The sequence below is a fragment of the Myotis lucifugus genome, unplaced genomic scaffold, assembly GCF_000147115.1.
Source record: "Myotis lucifugus unplaced genomic scaffold, Myoluc2.0 scaffold_9, whole genome shotgun sequence".
NCBI classification, from domain to species: Eukaryota; Metazoa; Chordata; class Mammalia; order Chiroptera; family Vespertilionidae; genus Myotis; species Myotis lucifugus.
This window is the reverse complement of record NW_005871057.1, coordinates 3,464,405-3,491,098: the sequence shown is the minus strand read 5'-3', so window position 1 is coordinate 3,491,098 and position 26,694 is coordinate 3,464,405. Positions and strand designations below refer to the sequence as shown.

The 26,694-nt window shown below is 40.2% G+C and overlaps 1 protein-coding gene across 1 annotated transcript in view; it reads right to left on the bottom strand.

Moving 5' to 3' along the window:
• Positions 1 to 741: 741 nt before the first annotated feature.
• SYT1 (synaptotagmin 1) overlaps positions 742 to 26,694 on the bottom strand; it is a 353,422-nt gene continuing 327,469 nt past the window's right edge. Inside the window, exons 8-9 of the mRNA XM_023749755.1 lie at positions 8,800 to 8,933; positions 742 to 3,825 (exon numbers count right to left, since the gene is read on the bottom strand). Of these exons, the coding sequence (XP_023605523.1) occupies positions 3,619 to 3,825; positions 8,800 to 8,933 (341 nt within the window). The 3' untranslated portion in view covers positions 742 to 3,618. The remainder of the gene's footprint in view (positions 3,826 to 8,799; positions 8,934 to 26,694) is intronic.

Sequence of the window (26,694 nt, the reverse complement as noted above, 5' to 3'; positions counted from 1 at the left end):
CACGGATGTGGGCTGCCCGGGGAGGATGCGTGGTTTCCTAAGTCAGGCAGCTTCCTCAGTGAAGGTCAGAAGGACACAGCTGTGAGCTGTCAGCAGTGCAGTAGGGGGATCAGGGTAGCACACCAGGAGCCGCATGTGGTTCGCGAGCCGCAGTTTGCCGACCACTGGCTCTAGTGAAATTCTCAGGGACCGAGGTGCACAGCGCAGTGTATTGTGATGGTGCCTTTCTGCGTCTGCCTGAGACTGTGGGCTCAGGGACAGGAGGACCTCGTTACGTCACTCATTGTGTCTCCAGCATCCAGTAAAACATGGCATTTAGTGGAGGAAAGATATTTACTTTTATCTCTAGGAATTGCAGCAGGTAGGGTATTTAACATCATGCTGCCCTCCAAAAATGGGGTTTAAAAACCTGACTTTCAATCCCAGTCTGGAGAGGCTGTGTGGCTGAGGCTCAAGCGTGAAAACCCTGGAGGACATAGTTTGGGCACAGCAGGAGGCCTGATGCTGTGCCAGGTGGATTGACCAGAAACAGAGAAACATGTTGAGACGGACGCTGCCAGGAACTCTGGCCGCACGCGCTCCGGGCATCGTGTCCTTCCAGCCGCTGTGTTCCCAGCCAGGAACCGAGGCAGCGCTCGGTGCATTGTTGATCTGCCCCTGCCTCCAGCGGCCCCAGAGTCCACAGGCCATCGACCGACCCCCAGAGTCAGGCAAGAAAAGGAGTTGAAAGGTGGCACAACATCAACAGGAAATAAAACATTTTTATTGAATATCCGGGTAATATGTGAAGTTATTTTTAACAACAATCAGAAAACTACTGTGGAATTCACTACACGAAGTGAAACAAAATTTAAACCACCTCATCAAAAATGAAGGTAAAATACAGCTAAAGTAGTGGGCTCGCGGGCCACGAGCCATATGGCAGAAGGAAACACCCCAACATTTCTACAAGATACAGAGAAAACCCACACATAGAAACACTCAAGCAGGCAGTAAATATACACAAAGGCAACTAGGATCTTTCTAGAGCATCCGATTCTAACACTTTACACAGCTTTGTCAGAAAGGTACATCTGGCTTATCTGAGGGCGAGTCTTGGTCTTAGAGCAGGTTCGGTCACTGACTTGTGAGAGGTGGTATAGTACCAACTGATTCGGTGGCGACAAGACCCACGTCTGGCAGTGTTGCGAGAGAATGCGTTAGTAGGACTTGAATGCAAGAAATCATGTGTCTTCGGCAGCTCGAACCTGCTTGTTTTGAAGTACTGTTTCAGTGTAAACAACGTAAAGCTGAATACAATAAAATGAGATGTCAGTTTCTGGTATTTCAGGAATTTTTACAAGTCAATCAATTCCCTCTCTTTGATGGGGTTGGCCCTTTACAATGGAAAGATTCTCATTTGACTCTTCTGTTCAAACTGGTATCTAGTCTTACATCAAACCTTCCACATTTTCTAATATCTATGTTTTTCTTTCTTTTTTTTTTTAAAGTGTGGATCACCTACAGAAGAGGGAGAAGTTATTCTTTTGTCCTTTTTGTCTGTCCCAGTTCTAGAGTTTGCTATCACTGGTCTGAAAGGTCAAAGGGTACGCCTCTTCTTTGATGAGGAAAGAATAATGACAAGAATTCAGGAAACCGCTAACCCCATGTTCCAAGTCTCCCACCAGCCCTTTTTGAATTCTCTTCGTGTTGTTAAAAAAAAGTGTGGCATGATACCCTCAAGTCTTCTGCCTAGTTTTCCTCCACTATGTTTTGATATTGGTGGCGATCAACTCCCACCTCAGCACATCCCGGCTCTCTGTGGCCTGGAGTTCAAATGGGCCGCAGAAGTGAGCGGGAGAAAAGACTCGATGCAGTGTGACAACAGGCTGCCCTTCAGAGTGGTTGTCTGCCATCGTGGGGAAAATACGGAAGATTGCACAGTGCTTGACAAAATGCTGTGTCCCACCCCGTTCTGTGTATCTTCCTTGTCCTCTGCATAGCTCTTCAGTTCTGAGTTGGTCCTTTGTAACGAGAACTGTTTGTGCTACACACTTCGGGCAGTGCAGTAGAGGGAATGGCAGTATTGTGTACAATATCACTACGGGATAAATTGAGTGCTATCCACTGAGGAAACTACGTGTCTAAGCACACAAGGCAGTCACAGTGTTACACAGAGCAGTCCTTGAAGACTCTTATGGAATGACTAGTAGCTTCATAATAGTGCCATTTACTACATAATAACATTGAAAACATTTAAAAACTCCTCCTAAGTCAAGCATCTAGAATACATAAGAGGTTGCTTCAGTTTTCTAGAACTTGTTCTTGGTTTTGTTTCACCTTTTTTTTTAAAGGACAAATTAAAACTTCTTTAAGTAAAAAGAGCATATAAAAAAGATCACTAGCTGTCTGTTTTGGCTTAATCGAAGTGCATTCAGAACTATGGCTAATTGTTTGCTTTTCATCTTTTGATGGGATTACAATACTGTCTGTGTACCACAAAGTAACTTTGTGTAATAAGCACAGATTGCTGTGTTAAAAATATCCTGCATTCCTTCTAATCTGGTTTTGTGTAATAAAATATCTTGTTACAAAGTCTAGTGTGCAAATGTTTTGGAATTATTAGCTGTGTGAAATCTGGAACAGAATTCACAGGATGCACATTTTGTATAAAGGTGATAATGGAGAGCTACTTGTTTCTTTTGAAATAGTCAGGCAATATTTCAGAAATGCTGACTTCTCCCCTCAGCATCTTCCCACCCACCCCCATCCCTAAACAAATGCACACACACATGCACACATGCACACACGCGCGCGCACACACACACATACACACACAACACCATCAAGTTGCTACTCTATATGCAATAACATGAAATCATTGACTCCTGTTCAGTTGCTCCTTCAAATGTAAGAGTGAAGCCCTGGTTTTAGCTTTGTAGATATGTACAGACAGATGCTGTTCTGTTTTGTGGCTATACTTCCTGGAGGTCAGCCTGGATGCTGCTCAGATCATGCTAATTTGCCTGTGAAGAAATTCTACAAAATTGGACGCACCCACCAAATATGTGGTGTAAGTGTATCTTGGTACTCAAATGATTCAATAGAAAGCTCAGGTTTAAGTTGTCCTTTAAGATGTCAGTTTCACTGTACTAGTGCCTTACAAGTTGATATTTTTGCTGGGAATGCAGACGATACTATATTTACCATATACTAGTAATATATTATCAGCTCTCCTATATCTCAGTCAATTTACATAGTTTAAAATAGAACATCTTATTAAAAACATCTAGATATACACAGATTAGGAAACGCTTACAACATACAAATACACAAACTAGAAATAAATCTTTAGCATACTGGTATGTACAACTGTGTGATACAATAAATAAGTTCAGTCATGCTCTATCTACACATCATATTGCTTAAAAGAAGAGTAGATTTGGAGGGCAGTTGTATGATGAAGGACTCAGGGGCTCTCTACCTTTAAATTTGTGCAAATTAAAACAGGATTTGAAGTACCACTGAACTGTGTCAGGAACGCATGGCTGGAAAAACGCAAGGACCCATATTACTGAGGTATTTACAGATACTGGCTAAAGAGCACTATGTGGGCAGATGCAGAAAGGCTTCTTTCCTTTACTTCTTGATGGCCAGCATGGCGTCAACTTCCTCCTCTACCTGTAGGGTGTGCCATTGGGCAATGGGTCGCCTGGGGTTGGCCAGCATGTCTGACCAATGTCGCAACTCGGCCCCGGTGCTGTTGTAGCCCACAAAGACTTTGCCGATGGCATCGTTCTTGCCAATCTTGTCATAGTCCAAAACAGTTACCACCACTTGCACTTTCTGAAAGAGGACACAAAATAAACATTAATCATCCAGGCCCGGACATACCTCCCTATTACAAAGCTTCCTTGAGAGCTAAGGAATTGGAAATAAGAAGACTCAGTTTCCAAACATGTGAAAACGACTTGAATATGATGCTGTTCCTATTTTGCCATCATTACATCATCATCACCACTATTATTATCATTGTTGTCATCACCTTCAAAATACTCAGTAAATGTTCATTTTTAGTAGGTATTTGGTACTCTTCTAAGTCTTTTTCATACACTGCTCCGGTACTTTTCACAATAGAGCAGTGGTTCTCAACCTTCCTAATGCCGCGACCCTTTAACCCTTTTCGGTCCAACCTCGAGGCTGACTCGACAGACCAGGCGCTAGGAGCAGGTCCAACGTCGAGCAATAAGAACATTAAAAAGTTCAACATTCAATCCCGTCAATTAATTTGGACCAGACTGTTTGAATTCCAAAAATAACATTGGACCACAAAGGGTTAATACAGTTCCTCATGTTGTGGTGACCCCCAACCATAAAATTATTTTCGTTGCTACTTCATAACTGTAATGTTGCTACTGTTATGAATCATAATGTAAATATCTGATATGCAGGATGTATTTTCATTGTTACAAATTGAACATAATTAAAGCATAGTGATTAATCACAAAAACAATATGTAATTATATATGTGTTTTCTGATGGTCTTAGGCGACCCCTGTGAAAGGGTTGTTCGACCCCCAAAGGGGTCGTGACCCCAGGTTGGTGACCCACAGGTTGAGAACCGCTGCAATAGAGTCTATTAGTATTGCCATTCTATAGAGAAGAGATGGAGCTCAGAGAAGGTAAGAAGCTGGCCTGAGGTCATAGAAGGAATGAGTCTTTTGGTTCCCAGAGTCCATGCTGTAAACCACATGCTCTGCTGCTTGTGTCAACTCATATTCATCTATGAATGCATTTGTTTCAGTTGTCTCATCCGGGAAATTTCTGACATTGACACTCAGACCATTCTTTTTCTGGTTACAATTCCCAAAGCAGCCATGTACAGCAATCCCACTCTGCGGGGAGGGGGAGAGCCAATATTTTCCATAAAACTAATCTAGAATTTCAGCTGGTCACAAAATTGTTGTGAATACCAGATGTGACAGTAGAGTAAAAGTCTTTAAAAAGTAGTAACCAAGTAAAGATAGTATTTTTCATTCATACATGCTCTCAATAAACATTTATTGAGTAAAACTACTATGAATCCGGCACCGACATCAAATGGAAATAACCTTTTGGGGCCACATAGGATTTTATTTTGGTGATTCCATTAGATTTTGAGGGTTTCTGTAATAACTTACTTTTTTGAACTGACTGAACTGACGAAAGCAAATCCATACCATTATCACATGAAAGAAAGACTTTTTAAAAGCACATTTTAGTTCTGCTTCCTAAGGAATAAATTTATTTAGCCAAAATATGCAATGGCTCCAATCTAGAAATGGAATGCAAAGATAAGGGAAGACTTTAGAGTAAAGTAGAATGCATAACATTTCGTGGCGCATTAAAAAGAGCAGAAAATGCAGCGATAGAAGCCAGGGCCAGATGGAGCCCAGTGGAGTGCTGGCCCTGTGTAGACTTTGTCCTCTGAGGTCTGCGTTCTTGCACCATGTGTGGCAGAGGGTGCCCAGGTGCAGGTTCAGATCGGAGAAAATGATCACTTCTCAAAGTGAAATGTAGAATGTGAAATGAAACACACTGGTGATAAAGGGCACAAACTTCTGTCTTCCTTTGTGCAGCCTGGGATTGTTTTATGGCCAAGGGAATTACCTTCCCACTGGATGGTGTTTGGAACTGAGCTTGGTTTTCAGAAACTTTCCATGCAAATACATCAGGATGCAGTCAGGTTGCAGGGAAGGGGGCGGGCGTTGGGGACCTTGTGCCCAAAGGTAACACGAAAGGGATGAATTTTGATTATTCAGCTAGGAATGTATTGATTAGTAACACTCAACAATATCCTTATGAATGAAGGCGTTGGATTAATTTTTCCAGCCGCATGTATAGTTTATACATTTTGGGGGCTTGAGGAAAGGAATGCAACATTTTCATGTGCATTTATAAATCGGCATTTTTTTTCTTCTCGCAGAATACATTTCTTAGGGATAGAGACAGAAAGACAGATAACCCTATAACTGCAGGATAGAGGAAACCTAAACCCCTATGATAGCATGTGAAATGCTCAATTACTTTCTCTAGGGAAAGCAAAGATGTGGAAAGCAGCCTGCTGGGAAGGGAAAAATGAAAAGAATACATTGACTTAAGGAGCAGAGGAGGAGGGAGGCAGTGACAGGCGAGCCCATCCTTCCCGGGCCTACTGTACTCTATACGGGGCGCAGGCTCTCTCCTGACAAAGTGTTATCTCCTCCAAATTGCTGCCCCGGAAACCCAGCATATGTTCTGTTTTTCATGCACTTCATTTTCAATATGTGTGCATTTGCTGCAATTTATAGTTGAAAAGGGACATTTATTTTTCAAAAACCGGGTACAGAATTGTCACTCAAAGGGGAAGGTTTACAATAGGATTTTTCATCTCAGTGCCCTGCCTGATATTGTTTTGCTGACTTAAAAAAAACCCAAAATGCTAGGAGGTGTTAGTTTCCATAGGAAAAAGGTCTTAGAACTTAGAAGAGTTCACTGAACAAATATTGCAAGATAAATGGTTGGAGATAATTGGATGTCTTAGGGGTTTGCCAGTGGGTCTGAAGCAGAGAGCTCACTGGTGCGGACTAGTGAACAAGGAATTGGGGGCAGGAGGCAGTGTCTTCTGCAATGTCATTTACTTACGTAACAGCTGTTGAAAGTAAACAAGTATGTCCACTTTGCTGCCACGTGAAAATGTACATGAGAAATGTAATATAAAAACCGTGAATCAATGTGAGGACGGTGGGATCACTGATTTTTTAAAAACTGCCCTATAGCCTGGCCAGTGTGGCTCAGTGGTTGAGCATCGACCCATGAACCAGGAGGCTACCAATTGGATTCCAGGTCAGGGCACATGCCCCAGTTTTGGGCTCGATCCCCAGGAGGGGGCTTGCAGGAGGCAGAGCTATAATTCTTTCTCATCATTGAAGTTTCTGACTCTCTCACCCTTCCTCTCTCTGAAATCAATAAAAACATAAAAAAACCCCAACCAAACAAAAAAAAAACCCTGCCCTATATAAAACACTAGCTACATGTAGCTGTTTAAGTGAAAAATAAATGAAGTTCCTTGTTCACACCTGTGACTGAGGTGCTCATTGCCCACTTGTGGCTGGTGGCTGCCATATTGGACAGCACAAATGATAAAATATCTCCATCCTCACAGAGTTCTGTTGGACAGTGCTGATTTATATATTGCTTTAATCTACTGTTAGATCCATTTTCTAATAAAATGTTGATTTGAAAAAGAGACAACACTAGCATTGTGAATAGTAATAATGATGGGAACCACTTACTGAGTGTTCCTATGTGCTTGGCACTGTCCAAAGCACTTTTATATGCATAATCTTACTTTGATGTGGATCCTGTTATTACTTCTATTTGACATATGAGGAAATTCTAAGCCTCAGTTTCCTTATATGTAAAATTGGGATAATAATGGAATCTCTCTCATAAGGTTATTGTAAGGGTTAAATGAGATTATATGTATAAAGTGCTTAATGTGGGGCTAGGCACTAAATAAACATACAATAAATGTGGCTATTTTCTTAGCTTTTTCATAGAATAAAGGTGTGATTCGTTCATAAGGCTCTGCATTCTAAGAATAGATTAAAAGTAAAAACATGCAACTGAAGAGTATTCATTGACTTGTTATTCTGGGCCTGTAGAGGGCTCCAAGTTGTTTTGATGCCTATCCTTCATTTCTCCTTCAAATATGGACAAACTTTTATGTTATGAAAAGATGGACCCATATCAAGTACTTAATAAAAAGTAGTGTTGATTTAAGCATTTTAACTCTCTGATACCCATTAAAAATTACCAATAAAATAACCCAAAATCATTGGTTATGAATTTTGGACTCTAAAAGTCTAACTATGGATATGAAGTGAGAAAACCTTAAATTAAATTTTATTTAAAAATGGCTAAATAATAAGATCATATGCTATCATTTGGGCTACATGTAGCATCCTATTTTGATAACCACAAAGTCTTCTAATATACTTCCTATCATAACAATTATTATCTGCAAAGTAAGGATTCATTTTTATAAAAATACCCATTCCCTCAGATTCAGAAACAAGGAGCTAAATTTAAACAAATAAAAATACAATTTAGCCTAATTTTTCTATTGTTAATTGTCTTTTAAAAAATGTCTTTTTTGATTTTTTTTTTTAGAGAGAGAGGGAGAGAGAGAAACATAGATGTGAGAGAGAAATATTAATTGACTGCCTCCAGCATGCACCCCAACTGGGGAACTTGCAACCTGGCTATGTGCCCTGACTGGGAATCTAACCAGTGACCCCTTTGTGCATGGGACAACATTTAACCAACTGAGCCACACTGGCCAGGGCTGTTAATTGTCTTTTAATAATAAAACTTAAAGATACTGCATATTTAGCGTCAACCAATATACTTCCCTTATTGCTATTTTTTTTTTTTCTGTAAAGATGTGCTTAGAAGAATTACATATTATGGCCTGGGAGTAAATAGTGAAAATTCATTTGTTCTGGACCTTTTAATCTTTACAAATATACATTTTGGGTTAGTATAGTTGTTCTATTGATGTCCTTTTTATTTCTGCTCAAGAGAAGGCCAGCTGTGTTTGGCTGATTAGTCAGCACATCCTGGGCTGTGTATTTTAGCCTTCTCTTGATATAGCTTAAGCATAAAATGTGCACGGGAATAAGAATGGCAGTTCTAATGAAGGCATGTGCTCTGATAATATACAGTGTCTGTGTGTTTAGCTTGTGTGGTCTGAATAAATGAAATTAAATGGGAAGACAAAATTATGTTTGACATTACCTGGATTTGCTCAAAGGGTACTTCAAAGCTGAATGACTCATTGTAGTAGGGGTTGAGTGTGTTCTTTTTAATTGTTGTCTTCTTCTTCTTCAGCCTCTTGCCATTCTGCATCAGATGAATCTTCACATAAGGATCTGAAAAACAGAAGCAAAATGTTTAGGAGATTCTAGACACATATTTTAGATTATAATTTAGCTTATAAAAGGCCAAGAATTCCCAACAGGAAAATAATTGCATAGCATATAGTTAGTGTTTTTTAAAATTTAATTTTTTATGGAAAGATTGTAATCAACCTGTGGGCTATGTTTTTTTGCCATTGTATTGTCAATATTTATGGTTGGGTTTAGAATATGAGAGCAGTGGTGTGCTGGTAAACCAGCTCTTTGGATAAAAAATTAAAATGACTTGACATGTAGCATTTGCCAATGTCCATGATATAAATACTGTCAGCAGAGCCGATTTCAAGCTATGAACAGTTTAACGTCTAAAGTTCTGAATATTTAACAATTGGCTCTTGTGAGCTGGCACTGTATGGAAATAGCTCTTGATAGAGGACAAAGGAGTCGTTTCATTCATTCATTTACTTATTTACTGAACCAATGTTATTTAGACCTTAGGGATTGAGTAGTGAACAAAACAGACCATCCCCGTTTTTATGATGGAACTTCAGACTTGTGCGGGAAATAGACAATAAGCTTGTAAAGAAAAGAAAAGCACATGAAATTACAAGTTGAGAAGAATGCACTAGAGGAAAAGAGTAGGATAGAGACATGATAGGGACTACCAGGTTTAGTATGGTGAGTCCAAGGTAGGAATGAAATTTTTAGACCATCCAGGTAAGGCCTCTCTGGGGAGGAAAGTGAGATAAGAAGGTTGGAGGTAAGAAGAGGCTGAGAAAGAGAAAGAGACAGGAGAGAGGAAAGAGAAGAGAGGAGAGAGAGCCAGTGGCTGTGCCTGAGCATCCTGAGGTAGAGAAGAGCTTCCAGGGTTCAGGGAAAAGAGAATAAGCCAGCACACACACAGGTAATGAGAAAAGGAGCAGAAGATCCCCTTAGCAGCTTCCCCACGGCCTCGTTAGGTAAAGGTAAAGTAAAAAGTAGGTCACTGAGGCGGTGAGATGATTCCCATTTACAGTTCTCAGTACTAATGGGTAACTGACATACCTTCAACTCACCAAGAACCAATGCTTACGTTCTAGAGGAAAATCTACTGTTTTCTTAAACATTTTTTCTACTTCACATATAATGCATGTTCATTATAGAAAAAAAAATCAGAAAGCAATGTTAAAAAAAAGTGAAACTTAAATCACCCATGATTTTATTCTCCTAGTAACCGCTGCTAAGCCTTCCAACATTTCTTCCCTCTCTTTCAAAACATGTACAGCTGGGAGGATCTTGACAGATGATCTGGTCTGCCCACATATTTTTAGAAGATAAAACTGCAGATCAAAAAAATGTTCTTATCTTCCTCTTCCTATCCCCAGTAGAACATAACTCCTGAGGGACAGAAACTTGGTCTGCCATGTTCATTAATTGAATTTACTAAACAGTACCTGGCACTCTTCAGTTTTTGTTGAATGAGTACGTGGAACTTCCTTAGGGCCTCATAATCTGGGTCTCCTTACCCTCAGTCCTGTCTTCTTCCCATTGCCCCAGGCCCACATTACTTGGGTTTTTCTGTTTTTGTTTGTTTTTAATGCTACATCCAGTCAAGGGAGATTTTAATCAAAATGAAAAACCAGATATAGAGATGAGAAACAGCTCTGTCAACTAACTAGTTGGTCAGTTTTTTTTTTTAGAAAAACACTGTAAATAGTAGCAAAGAAAAGGGAAAATACGGCTTGTGTATGATAGTGTATCTTGCTGTTCACAGCCTTTATTGATTTTTTACAGAGAGGAAGGGAGACAGATAGATAGTCAGAAACATCGATGGGAGAGAAACATCGATCAGCTGCCTCCTGCACACCCCCCACTGAGGATGTGCCCGCAACCCAGGTACATGCCCTTGACCGGAATCGAACCTGGGACCTTTCAGTCTGCAGGCCGACGCTCTATCCACTGAGCAAAACCGGTTTCAGCATGATAGTGTATCTTGCTGTTCACAGCCAAGGTTGATTTTTGGTTCAGAAACCTTATTTGCTCATGAAGTTCCCTGGCTCCACCATCCTAACCCCTAGTACATCTACAAAATGGTCAAGTCTCCAGTTGCTCCTTGGCACTGACTAATATCAAAATACTAAATAACCCCCAAATCAACATTTATGCTTCCTATGTCTATGAGTTAAAACTTCAACCTAAGGCCTAGGTTTTTCTCAAGAGAAACACAATGACTATTTACTTATTCATTTAAGACAGCAAATGACAAGAAAGCTCCTTGTGCATCTGCCATTTGAGTAAGCAAATTAAAACCCCGACAAGATATTAGTAATTTCAGATTTCAATGTGAGCTCTGATGTTATGTGATTAATGCCTCGGGGAGAACAGGGTAATGTAGAAAAGGTGATTAGCACTGTCCTTATTGAGGAGGCCAGGTTTGAGCTAAGAACAGAAAGACAGGGGAAGGAGCCAGTCATCTGAAGATGTGGCGGAAGCTTGTATCCTCCAGAAAGAGCAGTACATGTGAGGGCCCTAAGGTACCTGTGCTTCCATGAGATCTGAGAGGTAACGCTGCTAACCTGTGACTTTCATGAGCAAATCTGCCAGTTCCGACAATGACTCAGGGGTACTCTGTAATTTCCTATACTTAACAGAGAGGACAGAGGGCTGGGAGAGGAGCAGGTTTGGTCCTGTTCTAAAGAGGTGGAATTAGTCTTTGCCTTTGCAGATTCATTCTGACACAGGTACCAAAGCAACTTACTTTGCAGGAGAATTCGCATCCAGCCATGACCACGGTGGCAGTAACTCAGAGGTCCTATTCTTTTTCACCCAGCTTTATTGAGATACTAGAGGCCCAGTGCACGAATGTCGTGCACTGGGGATGGGAGGCGGTCCCCCATCCGGCCTGTGCCCTCTCGCAGTCCAGGACCCCTCAGGGGATGTCCATCTGCTGTGCTGGCCAGCCATGAGCCCAGCTTCTGGCTGAGCAGTGTTCCTCCTGTGGGAGCGCACTGACCACCAGGCAGCAGCTCCTGCATTGAGCGTGTGCCCTCAGATGGGCAGTGCACATCAGAGTGACCAGTTGTTCTGCCATTCGGTCGATTTGCATATTAGTCTTCTATTATATAGGATAACTGACATAACACTGTGTAAGTTGAAGATGCACAATGTGACGATTTGAAAACATATGTATTGTGAATGATTACCACAGTAAGGTTAGTTAGTACATCCATCACCTCACATAATCACAATTTTGTGTGTGTGGTGAGAACTTTTAAGTTCTACTCTCTTAGTAGCTTTCAAATATAAAATATACCATTACCAACTGTAGTCACCATGTTGTACAGTAGATCCCCAGACCTTAGTCATCTTATAACTGGAAGTTTATACCCCTTGACCAACATCTCCTTCACTCCCCCCAGCTCTTGGCAACCACCATTCTACTCTCTTTCTATGAGCTTGGCGTATATATATATATATATATATATATATATATATCTCCACATATAAGTGAGATAATGCAATATTTGTCTTTCTCTGTCTGACTTATTTCACTTAACATAAAGCCTTCAATGTCCACCCATGCTGTTGCAAATGGCAGGATTTCTTTATGGCAGGATTTCTTTATTTTTTTTTGTGTGGATGAATAATATATATATATATATATATATATATATATATATATATATATATACGCCTCGCATTTTCTTTCCTTTTTATTTTATTTATTGATTTTAGAGAGAGAGAAAGGAGAGAGAGAGGGAAGGGGGAACATTGACTTGTTGTTCCACTTATTTATGCATTTATTGGTTGATTCTTGTATGTGCCTTGACTGGGGATTAAACCCACAACCTTGCCCTTTCATATCTCCCTAAAGGAAACAGAAAATCGGAGCCTTATTGGCCCTTTTAAAGGCACAGAGGAGTAGGTAGGCGGGCCCAGAGGCGAGTGAGTATTTTGCCATGTGGGAATGTGTTGCTGAAACAACCAGGCCCACACCTGACACGCTCCCACCACAGGCTGTTCCTCATAGAGAATGTGAAATACTATGTCCTTTAGCCTGAAATGTCATTTCCTTCTTTTTTCATCTAAGTCTGGGTTTAAAAATCATCTCTTCCCTGAAGATTTTACTGATGATTTTCTCAGAAACTTTCTCTTTGAAAGACCAACCTTTCTCTGCCCTGCAGGATTTTCTTTTGTGTTTGCACACTGTCCCTATTTTCATTTCCTGGTTTTGGAGGACTTCTGTGGCGATCTAATAACAGATAAATGATATTCCTATGGGAAACATTTTGAATTCAGAACTACTGGCTTTGAGATGAGTTTTGGGAAGACCATCCATCCACTTGTAACATGGGGGCTTCTTCTATGACTATTCCACACGCTAATACCCCAGCACATTGTCTTGGCCTTCTTCCCTCAGGCAGTTCTGATGTCAAATTATGCCAACTTCATAGAAATATAATTGCAAAACAGCTGGCTGTAAGCAATGATCCTTTTGTCTGAGATGCAAAGGGGCCACTAAAGACGTTTTCTATTTACAACGAGAACTAGAAAGCAGCAGTTCAAAGCCGAATAATGCAAGATGCCTGCAGTTTTCATTTCAACAATTTTGCATAATTATACCGTCTTCTTTCTTAACTACCACAATGACCGGGGCCCTTGTAACCCGGCCTTTTCCTTCCAACCAAAGACCTCCCTTAATACAGAACAGCCTCATTTCAGCTGTTTTGTTCAATCCCTCGAGCCAGGATCCAGCTTCTGAGTGACTTCAGTATTACTCCTTTCATCCTTTTTCCTTTGTATGATGTTCCCTAAATTTCAACTTACAGTCTTAGATGAGGAAAGTAATACTTGTATCAACTTGGGTTCTGAATTCCAAGTGACTGAAAAATCCATTTCAAAATGTTATAAATTGGAAAGGTAACTTATTGGTTTATGTAATGGAAAAACCCAGAAGTAGGGCTGTGTGGCAAAGATTATTAATTGTCTCCTAAAATTGATTTTCTCCCTTCTTTTTTAGCAATAAAGCTCCTGGAGTTTTATTGCTAGCTTTACCTGGGCACCAGCTAGAAATATTTATCCCACACTCTCTTATGACTCACTATGGCCAACTGACTAACTTCTGGCTATTGGAAGTGAATGGAAGTGATGTGTGTAAACTCCACAGTGTATCCTTAAAATACTGGCTATTTTTCACTCCACTCCCAAGACATTTGGCAATGTCTGGAAACATTTTTGATTGTCATAACTTGGAGGGGAGTGATATGGGCATTCAGTGGGTAGAAACCAGGGATTCTGCCAAACATCCTGCAATGTGTATTTCATCCTCAATAGAAAAGAATTATCAGACTCAAAATGTCAATAGAATTGAAATTGATAAACTCTGCCTTAAAATAAGCTTTATGCCCTTCCTTCCTTCCTTCCTTCCTTCCTTCCTTCCTTCCTTCCTTCCTTCCTTCCTTCCCTCCCCTCCCTCCCTCCCTCCCTCCCTCCCTCCCTTCCTTCCTTCCTTCCTTCCTTCCTTCCTTCCTTCCTTCCTTCCTTCCTTCCTTCCTATATTGCAACTGAAACATGAATGTGATGGGATCACTGACCCAGCCTTTACCTTGCAACATGAGGACAATACTTTAAGATGGCGATTTTCAACCCGTGTCTCGCAAGAATTTTTAAAACATTCAATACCTGACTATTTAGTCAGGGGCACTGACCTCTTTCCCCTTAGACTGCCAAATAAAAAAATGACAACAGCCAACACAACAATAGCCGTCAGTATGAATGAGTCAAAAATTATACCTTTTTTTTTTTGACATATCGGCAAAAAACATAATATACTTTTTTGGTGTGCCACAGAATTTTAGTAATTAGTTTGTGTGTGCCAGGAGATGAAAAAGGGTGCAAATCACTGCTCTAGGGGGACAGAACAACAAGTTAGGAAGATCCTGGGGCCCTTGTCGACCTCACAGCCCCTAAATGCCGACTGGTTTTGCTCACCTACCCGCCCATTTACAGACCTGATGGTGATAACGAGTTTCCCACAGGCACTATCTTTTTGAGCCACTGCATTTTGGTGTTTCTTTGTCACATCAGTTCAGTCCATTCTCTGTCTGGTACAGATTCAACAATATCAGCGAGGTCCCAGATTTGCCTGTGTCTCTGCTCTGTTTTCCATGGAGTCCTCCCCCAAGTCTACATGGAGGCCGCCCAGGACACCCTAAGCTTCCCTCTTCAGGATGTAAACGACTCTACCAGCTGCAAGTCTTAGATCATCACACTGTCCCATACAAAGGAGAATCCCCAGGAAAAGCTCATGGTTAGACTGATCGGACTAATGTAGAGAACACATCTTCTCTATATTAATCCCTGAGATGAAGAGAATGTGATAAGCTAGGTTGACTTAGTCCTGGGTCATGTGTCCATCCCCAAACCAATCAGGAGGGACAGGGGTCCTACCTTTGGAGCTGGGGGTAGGCTCAACTCTAGTCTAAGCACAAGGCTCAGAATGGAATATGGTGCTTCCTTAAACAGGAATTAGAGACTGGGCAACAGAAGTTGGGTGGCAACCAACCAATGTTTATAGAGTTTCTCAACCTGGGGTCTCTAGGATCCCACCCCTGTCTAAACCTGGCAGTGCACATACACTTTTTTTTTTTGTGGAGACACATTCCTTCCCACTTGAGATCAAATTCCTGGTGATGAGCCACCAGCACTTGTATAGAGCGGTCCAGCAGTTACAACACGGCCAGTTGAGGATTCAGTTTCTTTGCCCACTGCAGCATTTTCTTGAGTAACATCTATTCCACCAGCAAACCAAGCACTTAATAGTATGCAAATAATTGAACAGTAATAGGCTTCTCAGAGCAAACAAGCCCCATTTCCATCACTGGCAGTTACAACATATTTACTTTGGGGGTTGTTGTTTTTAATAAGTAATTTACAAGTACTTAGAGAAGACTACATTGCAGAGCATATGTGTCTTTATGGTTTAAAATGCTCCCTGTAATGTTAAGGATGCAGCATTAAAAATATATTCTGGGGACATTTTCTATGTGAGCACATAATTTAAAAATGAATTTACATTAGTTAAGTGCAGTGTTTGCTAAAAGAAAACAACATTCCATAAGCGACTGCCACAGAGAAAATTTTAATGAGAAAGATCATAAAATAGCAAAGGCTGATTTAGTTCATTAATGGTGGCAGAGTGCTTCGAGGAGACAAACACATCAGTGCAAAATGCTGTTATTATGAATTCAATGGAAAGCATTTTTGGCCATGGTGGAGGAAGCCACTGGATTCCAGCAATCATTTCTAACGTTGCCAATGGGCTGTCCATGAATGCACGCCCAGAAACTTGGGACCAGGGTTATGGCAAAGAAAGATTTCACGGATGTGGCCTGTTTCCCAGCAGGTAAAAGAGCAGTGTGAGGGGTGAGCTTCATACGTCGTGGAGGAAGGAGTACATTATGTTGGCAAAATCCAGAGCTTTTCTGTTCAGTTTCTGTAGTTGGAACATCTTTCAGGAAGGGCCAACGCGTGAGGGCAGAAGCGGTAGTGATTATGTTTGATTCCTTCCTGATGACTACGAAGAGTTTGGTGGGATGACCAAGCATAAACTGTATGAGCTAGGAACTAAAACAGTCAAAGGATTCAGTAAAGCAAACAGAATGGCGAGTGGCACATTCTGACTTTTTTTCCCCCCTGGGGATTTGTATTGGCCTTTTATTCATGCCGGATGAAGGGTCACTAGTAAAATCTTTCTTTTTTTTACAATAATATTTTTTTACAATAATACATTTCTACTTGATAAAATAACATTGGTAACAATGTTACTTGGTAACATGGCTAGGATTTTTAAGCACATGTAATATAACAAATGGATGCCACTCCTTATCCACACAGAGATAGTTTCCAGGCAATTCAAGTTGAGCACAAAATGAAAACAACGTGAGAATAGAGATCCCCTTGTACATAATACGTTGAGTTACTTAGTGCTCCCTAGTGGGGTCACCTCAGGCTCAGCCAGCTCTCAGGTTGGGTTAGCCAGGATCAATTTACTTTCATTAACTCCCTGTTCCTTGCAGGTACTTGCTTTAAAATGTCGACATATCTTCTAAACAGTCTGCCATCGAAGCATTAGAAAGCTTATGGCGTGAAACTGTCTTAGGATAATTGAAGGGGAGATTGGAAGTGTTTCCAGTTGGACTGGAGGAATCTCTCTCCGTGTCCTAATTTTGAATTGTTCCTAGAACGTGTCAAGGGTCTGGATACATCTCCTAAGGAGTGAGGGAATGGCCCCTCCGTTTTCTTAGCTGAAATGTCTCAGTGCTTCTTCTGCTCAAAAGGAAAATTCTTTAATGTTTTCGGGAGGATTTCTTTCTCTTTGCTGTTTCTCCTCCTGCCTTTAAGTGACATTGTTGAGTCTGTGGACCCAGAAGAAGGCGAATGATGCAGCTTTCATTTCCCCTTGGAAAAGAGATAGTGATTTTAAGAAGAATATTATTGGTAACCCAGACTTTCCACCTTTGGCTTGAGATTTTACAATATGAATAATGTATGTCTTTTCTACAAAAAGACTTTGCATGCCCTGGTTGGCTTGTTATTAAGTTTCTTTGACTGTTGATTTCCCTTCTCCTTCCAGGGAGATATTTCATTTTACTAGTAATTCATTGATGGCCAAATATGGTTCTCTTTCATAAAGCTGTGAAGCTCTGTTTGAAATCAGCTGGTGCTCTGTCAATTCCAAAGAACTCCGTGTATACAATAACACTATTGTGAGTTTTTACTGAGATCTGAAATACTGATATGCAATCATTAGTGCTCATCTCTTTTTCTCCCTCCACTTTCACATATAAATGTATAATTTTATAAAAGAAATACAATGATAGTTGAATAGTGTTTAGACTTATGCAGAGAGGGAAAGAGATCACTAGATGGGTTGTCTTTTTTTGAACTTGTTTTTTTCCTTCGGCCTTTCCAGTCTTCCCGTGCCTAATGGAATTTCATGGTTACCTTAATGTGATTTTTGTAAATAGGTGACCATCTTAACCATCTTCAGATTAGTAGCTTTGTAGGGGAGATCAGCTTCTGGCTTGGTAATTTGGTTTTCTTACAACATTGTAAGGAGAAAATAAAAATAAACTATGGCTTCGATATTATACTGCATGTTGCAAAATGACGGGGTAATACTCTGTAGTGATTTCACGACTTTATGAAGCAAATTTGTAATTAAAGTCAGTCGTTGCATATCAGTACTTCAGATCTCAGTAAAAACTCACAATAGTGTTATTATATACACTGATTTTGTTGGAATTGACATCACCCAAGATACTTCCTCCCTAAATTTGGGAGAAGTGAGAATTGGGGTGTTAGAGTTAGTCAAATTCTTTATAAAGAAAATTCTATGACATGGTTTAATTCTTTGCAAGATTTCATTGCCACATACTAAATGGTCACGGAGGGGGCCCAGAGGTACCAATTAGAGCTGGTCTTATTTTCCCCACATTTTCCTCTTTTTTGAGTCACAGGCATTCTACAGGCTGATATCTTTCACCTGATGACTCTTAGTCTAAGATAACTTTAATGGTTAATATATTCTTCTTGATATTACTTAGCTCTGTAGTACAGAATCCATCCATCCATCCATCCATCCATCCATCCATCCATCCATCCATCTATCTATCCATCCACTTAATCACTCATTTACTGAGTGCTTATTATGTGCCAGGTATCTATCTTTCAGCCAGTGTCCTGTCCAGTCCTGTTTCCCCATGCTTGTCACAGAGCCTGGCACATGGAAGGCATCCAGTAAATATTTGCTAAATGACTGAATAAATCACGGATGTATAAATATCTACTGAGCAACTCTTAGGGAAGAGAATGAGGAGATACAGAAAATTATAGAAACCAGCTTGTTTTCAAAGAGCTTGCAGTTCAGTTGGGAAGAGCAGACATAAATGGCCAAAAAGTTATGTTGAAAACAACCCACATACTTCTGTAGTAGGAAAGATAGCATAAGGCAGGGTATGTTTTCTAAATAATTTGTATGGCAATGACCGTGAGAGAAATTCCAAGCAGATAGACACTCTTCACTCAGTTGGAAATACTTAGTTTGAATTCAAGGCTCTACATTTAGGGAGTCCAAACAAGTGTCATGAAGAGAGAACTAACATTCTGTTAATTAAAAAAACAACAACTGTTAGCTCTCATATCTTTTTCTCCCTCCAAGTTCACATATGAATGTATAGTTTTATAAAAGAAATACAATGATATTTGGATAGTCTTTAGACTTATGTAGAGAGGGAAAGAGGTCACTAGATGGATTGTCTTTTATTGAACTTGATTTTTCCTTTGGCCTTTCCAGTCTTCCTGTCCATAATGGAATTTCCTGGTTACCTTAATGTGATTTTCATAAACAGGTGACCATCTTAACCATCTTAAATAAAATGGAATTTTGTATGATGTGCAGAATTTTATAGTTTTTGTAACATTTTCAGGACCCAGGTTAAGACTACAAAAGCAAGTCCATATACCATATGTCTAAATTTTATCTTCTAGTCTCATCTCAACAAACAGATATTTATAATGATCAGGAAATCCAGTTTTAAACTAAGAATTCTCAGACTCCCGAGGTTCTAAAATGGAAACTGGCAAGGTGGGAGAGTTTGCTCCCAACCCGACCCTGTCCCCTTTCCTTCTCACTGTCAGCTCCAATGTGCACGGTAAGAAGTTACACATACGCAAATGGGACGCCTCAGCTTGTATATCTGAGCTTCATTCACCAGTCCTCAAAAGCTGCTCCTTAGCCACCTCTCAACCATGGGGTACGCTCCTGCCCTCAGGTGGCTATATTTAGGGAAAAGAACTTCAAAGACCTTGTCAATCAACTTTTGATCATTTGGGCAAGGAAGCCTGGCTCTCAGGTGCCCGGAGCCTGCTCTAGAATGGAGTTGGGGTGCAGCCTCCAGAAGAGTATGTGCTGCTGGTCTTGTGGACCATCCCCCCTCCCCCGGAAGTGTAGCTAGAGGAGAACCTGGGGGGGGCGGGCCTCTAAACTCGGTTCCGGGCTGGGTCCCTTCTTGCCCACATTTAAGAGATGCACTGCATATGCTTTACAATTTTTAAAAAGCTCTTAGCAGGCACTGTACCATTCACTCTCTAGAGTTTCTCTTACTTATTCCTCATGACCATCTGAGAGGTAGACACTATTACCTGCTCTTTACAGCTGAGGAACCTGAAATTAGCTAAGTAGTCCATAGTCATACAGTTGATGTTTGTTATGATAGAGGTCCTGAGACTTGGAACATTTATCCTACTTCAGCACTCATACACATGATCAATTTCAGCCTATATATATTACACAGGAAGGAATGATTGAATCATGGTATATCTCCTTATGTTATTGTCAACCTAGTCACTATACTGTAACTTAAGTGCTCACATTTCTTAACTAGACAACGAGACCCTGGGTGATCTGGCTTGTCCCCACCTCTGCAGCTTCACCTCTCAGGACGCTCCCCCTCGCTGCCTCTGCTCCAGCCACACTGTCCCTTCGGCACCTTGAATACACTGTGTTTCCTCCCTCTTTCGGGGTCTCATGCCTGGAATGCCTCCTCTTCATGTCCCTACTTCACGCCTCCTTAATGAAGCTCAGCTCTGGTACCACTTCTTCATGGATTCTCTGACTCTCCATTTTAAGGCAGCCTCTCCTTTCACAGTCCTCATAAAGGACGGCTGTACTCCACGGAGAGGAGGGCAGATGGGCCTCAGTGAAAATGGCAGATTCACCCAACAGCCCTCCCCTGAGCTTCTCTCATCAGAAACGCTCAACAGGCGCTGCTCCAGAGTGACTAGAGCGGGACAGAAATGACCAGCTGGAACACGGGGAGTGAGTTAATGCAATGATTTGCATTGGGTCACTAGCAGTTAAAGACCTAAGTTTCCTGAGAGGAGAGGGTATAAAACTATGGCATCCTTTTGGAGAAAAGCTATTCCACATCATTCTTCAGGAGATTGTGCCTATTTGTAAAGCAAGTTGATCTAGCAAAAGGCTCTGAAATATGTTTTTTCCCCTTGAATAACCGCCTGCGGTATGGAAGAGGTTAGAACATTCTGTTCTCATTCTTCCCAGTTTAGCTTCAGGGTGGGAAGGGTTGCTACTGCTAAATGCTAAGCGCTGTCATCTCTAGGAGAGAAGATTAGATACAGAGGAAATATTCTAAAGTGAGCTCATGATTTTCCTTGAAAATCCATCCAAGAGAATGCAGAGTGCATTAATTTAGTGGACTTATTGGGCAGAGTCTGAGGTCTGATTTTGTATCTTGGTAGAAATATTCTGGGTGATTACAATTCTAAGTCCAGTTTCAATGGGTTAATTCTTACCAAGTAGTGCTAGATCTGAAGATACAAAAACCTCACAGCTTGTTACTTAATCTGGAGGCCATTTTAAAGAGACAGTTAAATATCTTTATTAAACAAATGAATAAGAGGGCAGACATTATGTTCTAAGAGAAGCTACCATTTATGGGCTGTGAATTAAATAGAAAACACTCTGTGTTTTTCATGCCTCTTTTAGGAAATGGTCTAAATGAATCAAAGGCCATACCCCAGTAAGCAGCATTCATGCTTTTTAGGTAAAACTGTTCCTATACAACTCGATTAGATGGAGAGACATCGACATTTTATTTATTTGTTTTTTTTAATCTTTATTGTTGAAAGTATTACATATGTCTCTCCTTTTCCCCCATTGACCTCTTCTAGTCTGCTCCTGCCCCCTCCCCCCTCCTGCCCCAGGCCTTCACTACCCTATTGTCTGTGCCCACGGGTTATGCATATAAGATTACAAGTTCTTTGGTTGATCTCTACCCACCCACCCTCCCCTGCCTTCCCTCTGAGATTTTCCAGTCTGTTCCATGCCTCTATGTCTCTGGATCTATTTTCTTCATCAGTTTATTTTGTTCATTAGATTCCACATATGAGTGAGATCATGTGATACTTGTCTTTCTCTCTGACTGGCTTATTTCGCTTTGCATAATACTCTCCAGGTACTTCCATGCTGTCTCAAAGGGTACAAGATCAATTTGTGCTAGATTTTCTGGAGTTAAAATTTAGTTAAGAAATTGTTAATTAAAATATCAGTATATTTTCTTCTTAAAAATATTGAAAGAGAAAATTGTCAAGTGAAGGAAAACTTTCCAATAGCATTTTCAACATGGCAGTAAGACCATGGCCGTGAAACTAAAGAAGTTAGTGAGGTAACTAATATGAATTTGGTATTTGCCCTCAGTTCAGAACAATGTGATTTTAGGCATAAAGACAGGTCTATAGTGCAGAATGGAAAACAGAGCCTAAATGAGTTAACTGACCTTGATTCAAGATGCTCTGTAGAAAACAGACTCACTGTACATGGTTGTTAAAAAGGGAGATTCCTACATAATCTTGCTGGAAGGCCATTGTCATTGTGAATAGATGAAAACTGAGTTGTAAAACATGACTAAAGAGGTTTTAAAACTTCTTGGAGGGCATGTTATGTGTTGAGTCAGGCCTATTGAGCATTCATCATATGTCAGCACTTTGTTAGGTAATATGAGAAGATGGTAAAATATATGGCCCCCTTGCTATTACCCTGGAGGAAGTTATAATGAGAGATGAGAGTAGAAAAAGGAATTCACCTGGAAACATTAGAACAAATATAAAAATGACATAAAATATGGCCTTGGTGAATTAGAAGGAGGACAGTAGGTCTGTTTTTCCTATTTGGGGTAATACTTGGCTTATGTTGTTACTGCTTCCTTGATTATAATAAAGGTTCAATATTTATCACTTGAATTTGCAGTATCACTGTAGTTAGAGTGGTATCAGAATTTTCTCAAAAAAAAAAAAAGAGGCAGCAGCTGAATAGGCAGTGGATAGCACAATGATTAATGAAAAACATTTAAACTTCAAAACTTAAGCTGGATCTGCATATAATCACAAGTTTCACAGGAAAATGGGAGACCAAAAAGAGGTTAGAGAATAGACTTTGTGGCATAATTCTGAGGAAATCAAATTAGCCATCAAAATAGTCACAGTATTATTGAGGAATTATTAATGACCAGTTAATTGGTTTGTTAAAATTGATCCTTACCAACTACCTGTCCACCACACTCCAGCACCCCTAGAAAATCCTCAAAAAACAGAGGCTGAGCCAGAAAAAGATGCTATGTTAATACTGCTGAGAAATCAATGCAACCATGGCCGTGCAAATTGTTGAAAGAGGAAAGATGTCCATATGCTTATACCTGCTGTTGTTTGTACTACCTTCTGTAGTCTAGGAGAGCGTGAGGACAATTGCCACTTCACGAAAACATTTGCAAGCCCTAATTATGGACAAATCTACACACACACACACACTCACACACACACACACACACCCGACATCTATGGCATTTGTTTGTAAAGGGACCTTCAGGGAAAGAGCATCATTCGTTTGTCCAGCTCTCTCTATGGTTATTTGTTTTCTGGCAATGCAGAAATTTCTCTAAATAGGTCATCACACTACTGATAATCATCTCCACGGTAACCAGCGTTCAAGGCAACTGGCTGAGGATTACATTTCTGGAGGGGGGAAATTACATTAGAGGCACGCTAGTCACACAAGAAGATGCAATCTAATGGCATTCAAATTCCCTTATAAGTACAGCATTTATCGAATATTCTCTTCATAATCTGAATTAAGTATGATTTATTTGGGAGACATTTGCAGGTAATGCTAAGTCTCATGGTTTGCAATTAAGGACACAAGTGTTTGATGGTTTCTTTTACTGTTTCAGTTAAGCAAATAGGTCTAGAGCAGTGGTTCTCAACCTTCCTAATGCCGTGACCCTTTAATACAGTTCCTCATGTTGTGGTGACCCCCAATTTGATTGTTACAAATTGAACATAATTAAAGCATAGTGATTAATCACAAAAACAATATGTAATTATATATGTGTTTTCCGATGTTCTTAGGTGACCCCTGTGAAAGGGTCATTCGACCCCCAAAGGGGTTGCGACCCACAGGTTGAGAACCGCTGGTCTAGAGGCTTGGGGTTTCTAATGCTAACACGAACCTCATATCTCAAAGCCTAGGGATAGGTATTTATTCTCACTCCTGTTTCTGCCTGCCACTATCTGCATAGGTTTGACATATTCAGGAGAGAGCTTGGATTCTTATGGGATTGTGTAAGAACCATCTTGAGCATTAGGTATCATGACATTGAAGAATTCTTCTGACAAATGTGTTCTGTAGATATGAAGAAATGCATTTTTCAGTGTCCAGGATAAGACTAACTAATTTCTTAGAAGTCCTTGAAAGTTCAAGTCCTTGTTTTGTAACAAAGAGAATCTGGCCCATAACCCAACCAAATGACTTCAGCTTTAGGCTTTTTATTTTTTATTTTTTTTATCTGTGTCTTAAAGTACTTGAGTAGTTCTGAGAAAGGAGATATTTCATGGCGATCTTATATTTGAGACCATAGGTAGGGTTTTAAAAGAACTAGCTAAGAGAAGTAGTTGAGGCTTCCAGCTCAAGTTTGATAGTGACAACAGATCATAGAATCTTCCTTTCTCTCTCACACAAGTAAAATGCCAATAAGAAGCACTAGCTCCTACCTCCTCAACAATAAATCAACCACCAAAGTACAACTTGATAACATGAATACCCCAAACAAAGCATGAACATCTGCACACACACACATGCCAACTGCTGACCAAGGAAAGAAAAGAGGCTGGAGTGGCACAGCGCAGCTCCTCACCCTGCCTCCCTTCCTGCCCCTCTGAGGCTTTAGTGGTGAATTGTTGTCCTCAGTTCCAGAGATAATCCAACAGAATGACTACCCTTATTTCCCACCTCTTTTGACTGACGGATAGTGGGATGGCTGTTGGGCAGAAGTGGGCTGCTTCTTTCTGATACCACATTGTATCAGTAAAGACACCAATGGTAATGAATACAGATTCATGAGAAAGGGTTTTTTTGTCTCATTTGTTCACACAGCTGCATTTCCAGTGCCTTGATTAGAACAGTTCCTGGAAGGGAATAGATACTCAATAAAAATTTGTTGAATGGCTAGGAAAAAACCCCCAGAATATTCCTTTTCAGGGTAGGTAAGAGACCTGATTGAAGGAAGGGGTTACAGTTTATTTGAAAATACCAATAAATCCCAGAGGAGAGAGCAGAACCAGGAGTCCTAACTTACACAACTTCCAAAGAGTTCCCCCTTTCCTTCTCTACCCAGTCCTTTAATCTACAGTAAGGTGGGTGGAACTCATTACCTAGCTGTCAAACTATATGGGAGAAAACAAGCGAGGGTCAATGGGAATGGAGTCAAGGCTACATCATCTACGCTAGATCAAAACAAAAAGTAGTGAACGAGACAGGGAGGTGGGGGCCGGGGGGAGAAAACAGTGACAAATATCTAAACATGTTAAGGCAATGCTCTCAAATGAAAACAAAGAAAAGCAATCAACCCTTAAAAGATAGGAACATAGCATGCAAAAGAATGATAAAACCCCCACTCTTAGAGAAAACATAGTCCAAAGAACAAAACAAAATTCCTCAGAAGTGCTTTGTATTGTGAATCAAGTTAATGAAAACATGAACTCAGAAAAATGTAAGCTCAAAGATAAGATGATAGAACAACAGGAAGGTTACAGGATTAAGGACGTTGAGGACAAATACAATATTATAGAACAAATAAAGGTGACATAGAAAGGAATAAAAAAAACATGGCTGTAAATATAGTGATTGACCTTGAAGAAAGGCTTGTAAATACAAGGGGAGCAAAGGAATCTGATCCTAATAGATTGGAATTCCAAAGCACATAACATAAGGAAAATTTATGTCTCTGAAGAAGAGGATCCAATAAATAGAACAAGAAAGGCATTCACAAATATCACACAAGGAAATTCACTAAAGCAAAGAATAGCCGCATCTACAGATTAAAAGTATCCCATATTCCAGGGAATATTGCTAACAGAATGCTCAACACTACAGACATGTCCCTGATTGAATATCGAAGCTCAAGAATTTAGACATTTCTCAGGCATTGAAGCAGAAAAAAGTCACTGACAAGGAAGCAAAAATTAGGTTGGCTTCAATTATCTCCACAAGAACATCCAATACCGAAGCAATGTGTCTACCTACCAACATGTCAAGACAGACATCCTATCAGGAGAGAATGTCAATCCATGGGTGACATATACTTGGGTCTCATGAATTTCTGGTCTCTATGATTATGGATGATGGTATAACCAACCTTAGAATATCTAACCTAGCATTTTCCAAAATGTGTCTTTTGAACTGTATTCTTGTCAGATGATTCATGAAAGAGCTAACTGTGGTTAACCACTTAGAAACACAGACTCTCTCAAAGTCTCCACCTTAGAGATGTATAATGCATATCAGCACGGAAATGCCTTTAAGACATTTTATAATAGAGAAACCGGATTAAACATTCTTTAACTCAACATTTTCTTTGGAATGAAGTTTACTCCCTAGAACACCTACATCATCTTGCTGAAAGAATGTTTGACAGATTCCATTTGTAGAAAGTTTGGTCTATGATAAGAGGGAAGAAAAGATTTAATAACTCAAGACAGTAGTCAACTTAAAAGAAAAGCATATTTATCTACTTTCTTCTCAAGGACAATATAATTTCATCATTCATTCATTCATTATTAAGTATTAAAATACTAAGATACAGGTTAGCTAGGACCAAGGACTCCTAGCCCAGTGGTGGGCTGGTAGGACCACTTTGAAAGTCTAACAATAAACTCGCTCCTAGAG